The sequence below is a fragment of the Lactuca virosa genome, chromosome 4 (genome assembly GCF_052849685.1).
Source record: "Lactuca virosa cultivar CGN04683 chromosome 4, Lactuca_virosa_CGN04683_v6, whole genome shotgun sequence".
NCBI lineage: Eukaryota > Viridiplantae > Streptophyta > Magnoliopsida > Asterales > Asteraceae > Lactuca > Lactuca virosa.
In genome coordinates this window covers 188,621,290-188,632,566 of record NC_136429.1, presented here as the reverse complement: position 1 = coordinate 188,632,566, position 11,277 = coordinate 188,621,290, and the positions used below count along the sequence as shown (strand labels likewise).

The 11,277-nt window shown below is 34.8% G+C and overlaps 2 protein-coding genes across 3 annotated transcripts; one reads left to right on the top strand and one right to left on the bottom strand.

Moving 5' to 3' along the window:
• Positions 1-380: 380 nt before the first annotated feature.
• LOC145107848 (uncharacterized) lies at positions 381-1,246 on the top strand. Its single transcript, XM_079044802.1, has one exon. The coding sequence runs from the start codon at positions 430-432 to the stop codon at positions 1,069-1,071; it is 642 nt and encodes a 213-aa protein (XP_078900928.1). The 5' UTR covers positions 381-429; the 3' UTR covers positions 1,072-1,246.
• Positions 1,247-2,898: 1,652 nt separating this feature from the next.
• Positions 2,899-10,628, bottom strand: LOC145107847 (protein NUCLEAR FUSION DEFECTIVE 4-like). 2 transcript variants are annotated; one of them, XM_079044801.1, is made up of 3 exons: positions 10,048-10,628; positions 4,245-5,119; positions 2,899-3,667 (listed from the first exon to the last, which is right to left on the bottom strand). In XM_079044801.1, the coding sequence occupies exons 1-3, from the start codon at positions 10,369-10,371 to the stop codon at positions 3,202-3,204; spliced, it is 1,665 nt and encodes a 554-aa protein (XP_078900927.1). In that variant the 5' UTR covers positions 10,372-10,628; the 3' UTR covers positions 2,899-3,201. The 2 variants fall into 2 exon arrangements, with proteins under 2 accessions (XP_078900927.1, XP_078900926.1); XM_079044800.1 differs by lacking the exon at positions 10,048-10,628 and adding an exon at positions 5,974-6,678.
• Between the last annotated feature and the right edge of the window lie 649 nt (positions 10,629-11,277).

Below are 11,277 nucleotides of genomic sequence, written 5' to 3'. Positions count from 1 at the left end.
TGGGTTGTATATCCAATAGTTTTATAAAATTCAACTCAACGTTTAGTCTTCTATTGTGTCTAAAATATATAGTCAACTAATGGAATGAAATTGTTACGGAAAGGATCCAAACAAAACGTCGGGTAGTGGTGGTGGGTATGTCCCGTGACCCATGGTACCGTGATTGATGCTAATTGCCCCATCAAGATTTCTTACCCTTCACTTCACACACACATACACTTTACCCCCCTACACTTTCCCCTTCACTTTGGCTATAGTGCTATACCCCACAAACCCTCTTCGTATTGTCCTTTTACTCCCTCTTATAACCATCACAATACTACCAAATGTCATATTTGCCCCTTCCTCATTACCCCTCTACTTCATTCTTCATATAAATAACTTCATCTTCCATTCGAATCATCACACACGTTCATTCCAGTGACAAAAATGCATCAACCCATTGACTGGTTTTCTTGGCTATCAAAATCCGGGCTTGAACCTTCACTTATTTACGAATATGGGATGGCTTTCTCTCGAAACGAGCTTGAAGAAGGCGACATAACTTACTTCAACCATGAATTCCTTCAAAGCATGGGGATCTCCATAGCCAAACACAGGTTAGAAATACTGAAACTTGCTAGAAAACAAAAAGGTTCACGTGGGTCACACACACACCCCATTTCAAGGCTCATCATCGCCATGAAAAAGACCAAAAGGACCTTGGCTAGCTACATCCAGACATGGGTTCGCCGGGATGAGTCAGCTCTGGTACTCGTTAGTAAAAGTTATGGTTGGAAAGGTACGATGTTGAGAAGAAACAAGAGATCGGTGACTTTCAAACAAGCTAGTACTCCTCCTACTCTATTGCTCACTAATAGCTACCATAAGTCCGATAGTGCTAGAATCAACAACTTTGCGAGTCCTTTGGTTTATGATCTCCGGTATGATCAAGGAAAAATTGATGGTTACGATGGTGATGATCATGAGAAGTATGATGAAGAAGATGATGGTGGTTACTGGTCTGGAGGTGGGGGTGGTGTTCAAGAGATTAGATGGGACACCATGTTTCAGAATTTGAAACCTACTTGAGATCTAATAGCAATCATATTCTTCCCCAATTACCCTCTTTCTTTTCTTTCTTTTTTTAAATAAATTATTAGAAGAATTAATGGTGAGATGGATGCTATTTTTTTAATGTTCTTCCACCACTGTCAAGTGTGAACCTTGCTTTGAAAGAAAAGTACAGCTCTGAATTGTTTTTCTCTGGTGAAAGTCGTAATTTACTTTTAGCAAAGTTTAGCATGCTAACCCTTTTGGGGGTATTCTTGGGATTGATAAAGGTTATAGTTTATGTAATAAAATTGTATCAAATTAAGTAAATTTGGAATCTTTTGATTTAATGATGACATATATCGGTAACACTATGTGATCTGCATAACATTGGTCTAATGTTTTTATTGAGAGAAATTAAATATCATCCTACATATCTTCCTATCCATATGAAATGATGACATGTGTCATATTTTGATAAAATTAATTATATTTTTAGAGACTTGTCATCATTTCAAATGGATAGGAAGAAAAGTAGGAGAATATTTAATTTTCTTTTATTAAATCTTCGAGCTCTATAAAGTCGGTATCTTTTATTATGATGTACCCATCAGCTATAATCGGTTTTTCGGTTTTCCATCACTAGGCAATCCTATGAGAGAAGGACCTTGTCCAAACAATCGAAGAATCAAAAAGAAATCCTAAATATATTATCAATATTACATGAAGCTGAGGGCAATGGCAACGAATGACTGCATCTGTCAAGTCAACCTTAAAACGGGTTATAGACTCTAAAACTGATATATTTTAGTGTTATTCACTAAAATGACATAAATTGGAACCCAAAACACATAGTTTTAATTACTATCGCAAAATAACCACTTAATTCGCTAATTATTTGGAGAAGTGCACTAATATAAAAGGTATATACCAAATTGAAACCATTTTCCATATTCCATGTGATTGTCACCCAAACATCACATGTATTCGTTACTAAGAACTCAATATGTGGCATCTTGATCGTGTTTCTAAACTTATGGAACCCATTCAAGTGAGCAAGCAAAGAAGACCTTGATGTTGCTTCGTTAGGTTCTTTATTGCCTTAGCCTAAAGGACTGAAACGAGTCTTAGGACTGATCGGGTTTGAGGACTCACTTTATGAAAGGATTGAAACAAGCCTTCTGACTAGTTGGAGATTAATGCATTGCTAATCTTGTAGAAGTTTGCTAAGTTCGTGTACTATTCAGAAAGTCCGCCATGTTGCTAATTATTTGAGAAGCTCGAGAGGTTTACCTATTCAAGAAACTCATGAGGTGCCTTTCGCAAAATATGATTGTGGGGACCACTTTAAAATTAATTTCGTGAACTTACAAGGAGTTTTCCGCAAAGTTGGTGGTCATTTTGTGAAAAAAAATTGTAAGAACAGTTGTTTGGTGATATTCGGGTTCCAAAGTTTGTCGGTTTTGTAAATAGCTCAGCTCAACATTTTAATCAGAAATACCGACCAAAGAGCTTATGGTCCAACAGTATCAAATGTTGGTGAAAATATATCCATCAGCCAAATGTTAAGAGTTCAAGTCTTATTGAAGACAAATAAATAAATAAATTTAGAAGTAATATAAGGATGTATGTTTACCATTTAATAAAATAACAAACAATGATGCATAAATGATATATTTAGTTGCTCATACACTTTAATGAGATGGTACATTTTAGTCAAGTCAACCCATGCTTTTAAATCAATGATTAAAATTCCACCGGTCCAAGGGCAAGAGGTAGACATACTTATTAGTCATGGGGTCCTTTTAACTTTCAGCCATGGAAGTTTGGCTGCTACCCATCAATTCCTAATTAAAAATCTCATAATTCAACACAAAATAACCATATTATATATAGCATCCGTATGCACAACTGCACATCAAATTACAATCCCTGATGCACAGGGTACAATCAAACTTCAAAAAACCCCCCACAAATTAAACACAACACCATACCACTTACCCAGTTTAAAATTGGGCTCATGCTATATGACTTATATGACTATATGTCATCACTACTACAAAATAAACATAGTTGTTCAATTATACACCACCATTACATATTAAACTCAGATTAGGTTAACCTGTAACTTTCACAATCATAAAGTCAACTCAGATTAAACCCTAATCTTCAATGTCCAGCACTTTGAGGCAAACGAAACGACCCACCCGCATAAAGCATTTGGTAAACGGGTCGAATTCTGAGGGTTAAAATCAAGCTCAAAATTGAACTTATACAACAAACACCAGCAAGAACAAGAAATGTGAGCCTGAAACAATTGGGACCCATGCAGGTGGACCCACCTTGTTTAGCTTCTTCTGTGTCAAAAACATAACCTGCAAGCATTCCTGAGAATAAAAGAGCACCAATTGGGTTTCCTAGCCCCATGAAGTTGAAGATTAAACCGAAGTTTTTTAACCCAAAAAGCTCAGATGATGTGGGAATCATAACACCAAATTGAGTACCATAGCAGATTCCAAGTAAGGCTGTTGCAATATAAAGTGTCCCTTTTAGAGCTGATGCGTATAAAAGATATGTTATCACCATTATGATTTGTGTTATCATCGTCAAAAATGTCCGTGGAATCGTCTTCCACCTGAAAAAAAAAAAATAGCAGGTTGGATTGAGATTTTCAACTCGTTTAACTAAAAAGGGTAATCTGAAGAAACCTGTTCGATTAAATAGGTTAGTTAGGGTTGAAATTTTTGAAATGAAATCAATCGGCCAAGTCGTTTAGTAATATATATTCTTTTTAATTTAACATTTAATTAGTAGTTATGTTTTGAAACTTTGAACAGTTATTTGGTTTTGTAACTAATTTAACCAAGTCGAAACTTGTTTTTAAGAAAAGTTTAAAATTTAAACGGGATAACCCAGGTTATCCTGTTTATCCAAGTTGGAAAAAAAAAGTAAACAGGTTAACCTTCGTGTTAACCTGTTTACCTAATGGATCAGGTTGAGTTGTTTCAACTCAGCCTGATTATTTTGTTTGTTGGGTTGGAAAAAATTAATATCAACCCAGCCCAACCCATTGCCAACTCTAATCTTAAAGTACAAATTTCTGGTTTTCATGATTTCATCATTAATGTTGGTATCTGACATCAGCTAAACACAGTCTCATCTCTCTGTATATATATCCAACGGTTAATATACAAAAAGGTGTTAGATTTTACCTCACAAAATATTCTGAAACGACGCCTCCTCCAAGCCTCCCGAGAAAATTGCAGAAACTAAACAAACTCAAAAGTGTAGTCGTATCATTAAACCCAAGCGAAACACCAATCTGAGCCAAATTATTAAGAACAGTAACACCAGACCCAACACCAAGAAAATAAACAAACCACAAAAGCCAAAAATCCGCCTTCACAATCGCCTCACGAAACGTAAAATCCTCCCCTCTTCTCGGCCTTCTCTTCTTCTTAATTTTCACAGCCCCTTCTCCAACAGCAAGAAGCGCATCCACCTCAGAAATATCTTCACCATCATTGATTTTTTCAAGATTCATATCAGAATTCGATGGTGTCAATGTCAACAACGGATCATTCAAAACCGAAGAACTACCAGGCCGAGTAAGCTTCTTGTTAGGAAACAAAGTCATTTTAATTGGAATTGCAAGAGGTGCTAGTAAAAGCACCACCATTATTCCAATAAAAGTGTAGGAAATTGTGTTACTTAGATTCACAACGTCTTTTAGTATCGTGGTTGCGAGAAGAAAGACTGCAAGTACAACACTTGCTAATTGGGTGAAGAGGAAATGCGCGTTTTCGGATGGATCTGCTTCGGAGGGAGTACACGCGCGAATGTAATACATTAGGGATAAACAGATGAATGGGATACCGAGTGTAAGGAAGAGTAGTAGCGATGATGCGGATCCTTTTAGCACCATGGTGTAAACTTCTGTGACAACTGCAGCACTTAGGCCTACGTAGCCTTTGAGAATGCCTGCAACTGTGCCTCTGCTTAGAGGGAAGTTTCTCATGTTGGTGACAAGGACAGCTGTCCCTAACCATGCACTGCTGTTGGTGGCAACAGCAAGTGCGATCCATAACTGCATAGTGAAAGGTTATTAGACTCCACATATCGTATCAGAGCAAGCCGAGTGTTTTTTTTTTTCTATTAAGTCATGTATGGGTGAAGTGGTTGAATGGATAATGATGTTTGTTTTGATAAAGTGTTGTTGCATAGATAATGTCTTGTTTTCTTTTTTGGACGGAATAAACTCAATTAGACTAGATGACTGTTTTACGGTTAGATTCTAGAAAAAAAAGTACAATACTTATCAATTTTACACGAGAGGAGTTGAGAGGAAAAAAAAATAATCTAGGTAAAGGGTTAAAAAATAAACTAGGTAAAGGGTTAAAAAATAAACTAGGTAAAGGGTTAGGATGCATTTGGTTGTGGAAAATTGATACATCAAGCAAGGTTTTTTGGCTTAACCCATTAAGTCATTTTGTCCAGGTTAAGTAAAAAAAAAACAGTGATCTAGAGCTGTCCGGATTAAGTGCGTAACTTAGTGACCCACATCCGGTAGACACAACTCTACCTGTCTAACCCGTGTCTGTATATGTTGGAGTCTAAAATCAAGGCTCTTTCCTAGAGAAAATTTACTAATTTAGGACCCAACATATCTAATTTTAGGGGGTGTTTGGGAGTGCTTCACAAAAATTATGTTCCCGTTTTCACATTATACACCTACCCAAGAAAGAAGACACAAATATACCAGAAAGGTATGAACATCATAGAGCACAAGAATTGCAAAGCATCAAGATGCATAAAAATACCATTTTTTTAAGGTCAAGAATCATGGTTTTAAAATCAAAAGACAAATCGATCAAGATAAGTAGGTAGGTAAGAACAGAGTCTTTCAAAGATGAAGGTAAAGAAAAAAAATAAAATACTTACAACCCAGTAAGGCACGTTGTGAACAGTTTCACTAACAGCAAGCCAAATGATACCATAACCAAAGAAAGAAGCAAGAACACCGATCAAAAGAACAACCCACGGTGGGTATTTGTTAGAAGCAATGCCCGGAAGTATACCAACATTTTCCCCAAAATCATTAGCAACACCGAGAATTGTAAGCTGTTGCTGAGAAAGACCCAGTACAGATTTCAAAGAGAGGGAGTAAAGAGGGAAAGCGTAGGCGTTGCCGGAGGCGATCTGAACCCAAACAGCGGCGGCAAGACCCACCCACGGCGGCCGGCTTCCTGCTTTTAGGGCCGGCATACTGTATACACTCCGCGAACACCGTTTGATTCAGATACTGTATGTTTGCTAAATTAGTGACAAGGAACTGGAAGAGAGTGTCGATTAGGGTAGTAGGTATACATGAACTATATCAGAATCAGGTATGATGAGAATTGAGAAGATAAACGACAGACGGAAAGGTTGGGGATTTAGTGGGTGGGTAAGGGCCTAATTAGTACAAGGCGAGATGAAATTGTCGACATTGTAAGAAGTAGCTATCGAAACTCAAAAGATTCATGGTAGGAAGGTCTGTGGTATGGAATGTGGACAAAAAAGGCAGAATATTTTATTATTATTCTGTAAAATTTTAACTAATTAATATAATAGTTTATTATTATTATATTACTTTGTGAAATTTAATCATTTAAAAAAAAAACAAAATAAATAAATAATAAGATAAAGAATATTTCGTCAATACGTAACTATAAAAAATGACTAAAGAACAAGTTTGTTTTATAAAATAGGTAAAAATATTTAATAAAATAATGTAAATATTTTTATATTGTTTGCAGTTGGCAAGCATTGAATTAAAATGAAAGATAATTAGGTAATACTATATTTAATCAAAAAATTATTAAGGGTGTGTTCGTCACGGAGCGTTTGGAAGCGTTTGAGAGCTTCTAGCTTAACGCTCCGTTTTAAACAGAAAGTCTCGTTCGGCACTACAAACTTCTAGCGTTTAGTTTAATCAAAATGTTTCGAATTCAAATGTTACTTCATGTAGCGTTTAACAAAACATTACAAACTATAAGCTACTCGCTACCTGCTACTACCTACTCGCTACCAGCTAATTTTACCAGACACGCCCTATATGTATTTATAACAATTTAGAAGAGAAAACTAATTTTAACAATTCCGGAAAACTAATTCATTGTGTAACCAATTTAAACACCAAGTGAATATTTAAAATAATGTACAAAAAATCTTGTTAAAATTCACCGAATATTTTCAAATTTCACACAATACTATGTAAAAAAAATTAAATATTGTTGAAAACACTTCAAAAATAAATAAAAGATTTATATGTATATTTGTATTGTGTAATGGAGAGAAAATCTAAGACTCCACAATATGACTAACATTGTATCATAGTATCTTAACAAACTACAACAAGTTACATGTTTTTTTTTCCATCATGTATCGGTAAAGTGGCTGAATGGATAATAATGTCTTTTTTAGATAAAATGTTGTTGTATACATAATGTTTTTTTTTTTTACCAAATATATAAAATGTAGAGTAAATTACCGTTTTACCGTTATATTCTAGAAAAAAAACTACAATATTTGTCAATTTTAATACAAGTGGAATTGGTAGGGGAAAAAGTAAAATATTTACAGGTTAGTGTCTTAATACATAAAGCAATTTGTTTTTTTTTGGTTCTTAAACTAATAGACATTTTGTCCACGTTAAATAAAAACAAAACAGTGATTTGTAGCTGTCCGGATTAAGTGTTTCACATAAATGACACACATCACCTAGACATGACTCTATATATCTAATATGTCTATGTATACGTTTAGAGTCTAATAGAGCTCTTTTTGGGGAGAAAATTTTGAACAGCATATATAATGTTATCATGTTCCAAGAAAGAATATACAAATATACCTGAAAGCTGCATCATAGGGCCAAGAATTGCAAGACAATCTAGAAATTTGTAATTATAAATACAAGAAAACATCAAGATGCATAAAAATACCATTTTTAAGGTCAAGAATCATAGTTTTAAAAATCTATAGACAAATCGATCAAGATCGGTAGGTAGGTAAGAACAGAGTCTTTCAAAGATGCAGGTAAAGAAAAGAGTAAATTACACGAATCGTCGCTCGTGCAAGTTGTCAAAAAACATGTTCAGACCCTATTTTCAAAAAGTAATTTGAACTGTCCATTGTTTTTTTTAAATTTGCACGCTTCATCTATCATTAGTTCAAATTTGCAAAATTCATCATTTGCCCCACATAAAATGACTATATTACCCTTCCCTGCTTTATTTTGTATTTATAAAAAAATAGAAAATAAATTCAAACCCTTTTTTCACATTTATTAATAAATTTTAAACAACTAAACCTATCACCCCTTACCCACCCCACGTATTTATCTCCATTCTCACACTCTCCATCTTTCACGACGAACTCACTCCCCATAAAATCAAAATGCGGCCACCGGACCACCACCATCTCTTTTTCAATGTATTAATGTATCTGCCATACCTTCATTATTCTTTACAACAACATCTTCAGTGGAATGGATACCCATTCACTTTAACACCATCTTCATCGCCATCGTGGTGGATTATACGAGCCCGTCGTCAGAAAACAACATCATCTGTTACTTTTATAGTGGAGCAGGATCATCTGAATCTTCTTCTATGGCTCACAGATCCGATAACTTCTTCTGTCGGCACAACTACCATAGGCGTTAATCATAATCTTCTTTCTTCTCCTGCAACTTATGGGTTCTTATTTGCAGGTTTAGGGTTTAGTTAGGTTTGATTTATAGGTTTAAGGTTTGTTCTTTGAGGTTTGATTTTCAAGGTGATAAAAGGATATAATGGATTTGTTGAACGAGGAATAGCATGAATTGTAGTCACATGTTCAAATCACCTGCTTGATCTTATCAAGGTCCAGATGCAGTTATGGAAGAAGATAGGTGTCAGATTAATCGTCGGTGGGATCGGCGCCACTGTTGGGAACCAACCAGTTATACAAAGTCGTAATTACAAAAGTGTGGTTGACATGGGCGGACACAAGATTTCGTAGTAGGTGTTGCCGATGACATTTTTTGTACGTAGTGGCACAATAATAGAAAAAACGAAAATTTCGAAATTTTTTACACTACGTCCAAAAAAATAGGGGCTGCCAGTGCCACTATGGGCACCATAGTGGAATCGCCCCTGGTAGTGGATGCGATATCACAGATAGCGAAAAGCAATGGGATCAGAAGCCTTTGGTGTAGATCATCACTGACTGTGAATCAGTTTATTTAGGTTTGATTTTAGGTTCTAGGTTCATCAATTTTTGGGGCGTGGCCGGATCTTTAGGGAGGAAAGGGTGGGATGGGTTCAGTAGTGGTTAGACGTAAGAAACAATATAGAGTGAGGGATCACCGGAAAATCTTAAATGCGTTACCGACAATGTTTATCTGGTGGTCCATCGATAATGTTGTAAAACTCGCCGAGTTGGCCGATTGCTGAGCCGTGTACTCCTTACTCGGCCCGTTACCGGGGCGAGTTACAGAATCTGAATACTCCCTGATTGGCCCCTTACTGAAGCGACCCGGATCGTATTTGGTTTAGGATCGGGATTCGATTCTACATTCCCTTGATTTTTTTTAAATGAAATTTTTATTACCACTTTATGTCTTTTACCCTTACCAATATATCGTTTATCATTCTGTGTCATGATTTATGACTAATATTTTGAAGTTTTTATAACTTTTGAACGAAAAATTAAATGTTTGAAATATTTTCATGTTATAAAACTATAAATTACAGTTATGTTTTATTTTGTGTGATTTTAGGATTCGATCTCGATTTTGCAAACCAAAAAACGATGTTACGTCGGAATCCGATCTTGACAACCTTTATATTAATTATTACAAATAAAAAATTTAGTAAGAATAATATAGTCATTTCATATTAACAGGTCTAAAAGTGCAAGAAAAAACAAATCTAAATAGAGAGCAACATTTTGGCATATGTACTAAGTTTTTTAAGAAAAAAAAATACTTACAAACCAGTAAGGCACGTTATGAACAGTTTCAGTAACAGCAAGCCAAATGACACCATAACCAAAGAAACAAGCAAGAACACCGATCAAAAGAACAACCCACGCTCGGTATTTGTTGGAAGCAATGCCCGCAATGATACCAAAATTTTCCCCAAAATCATTAGCAACACCGAGAATCGTAAGCTGTTGCTGAGAAAGACCCAGTACAGATTTCAAAGACGGGGAGTAAAGAGGGAAAGCGTAGGAGTTGCCGGAGGCGATCTGAACCCAAACAGCGGCGGCAAGACCCACCCACGGCGGCCGGCTTCCTTCTTTCAGGGCCGGCATAGTGTGTATACGCCGTTTGATTCAGATACTGTATGTTTGCTAAATTAGTGACAAGGAACTGGAAGAGAGAATCGATTAGGGTAGTAGGTGTACATGAACTATACCATAATCAGGTATGATGAGAATTGAGAAGATGAAAGACAGACAGAATGGTTGGATTTAGTACAAGGGTGATGAAATTGTCGACTTCGATCTGTGAAGAAATAGCTATCAAAACTCAAAAGATTCATGGTAGGAAGGTCTGTGGTTTGGAATTTGGCAAAAAAAAAGGCAAATTAATTTAACTAATAAAGATAATACTTTATTATTATTATATTACTTTGATGAAATTTAATCATTTAAAATGTAGAAAACATAAAAAATAATAATAATAATTAAGATAAGAATATTTGTCAATACGTTAACTATAAAAAATTTATTAGTAACAAGTTTATTTTATAAAATAGTTATAAAAATATTTAATAAAATAATATATATATATATATATATATATATATACTTTTGTATTTTTTGCAGTTGGCAAGCATTTAGTTAAGATGAAATGAAAGATAATTAAGTAATACTATATTTATTTATAAAATTATTTTATGTATTTATAAAAGTTTTAGAGGATTAAAACTAATTTTAACAATTTGGGAAAAGTAATTCATTGTGTAGCCGATTTAAACACTAGTGAAAATTTAAAATAATGCATAAAAAAATCTTGTTAAAAGCCACTGAAATTTTTTAAAATTCACACAATATTATGTAAAAAATATATATTGTCGAAAACACTTAAAAAATAAATAAAAGATATATAGTTGATAGAGCCACAATATCACTACCCTAATAAGTTTTGTGTATTTCTTAAAAGCATATATCTGCTAAAATTATTTATGAAAATGATGTTAAAGTTTTAGTTTAGAT

Bases quoted from the DNA above. Each gene is read 5' to 3' on its own strand.
- LOC145107848 (XM_079044802.1), top strand. From the start codon at position 430: ATGCATCAACCCATTGACTGGTTTTCTTGGCTATCAAAATCCGGGCTT.
- LOC145107847 (XM_079044801.1), bottom strand. From the start codon at position 10,371: ATGCCGGCCCTGAAAGAAGGAAGCCGGCCGCCGTGGGTGGGTCTTGCC. The intron at 5,120-10,047 runs GTAAGTATTTTT...TTCACTATGCAG, and splicing joins ATAACGTGCCTTACTGGTTT to TTATGGATCGCACTTGCTGT. The intron at 3,668-4,244 runs GTAAAATCTAAC...TTTTTTTTTCAG, and splicing joins GTTTCAGAATATTTTGTGAG to GTGGAAGACGATTCCACGGA.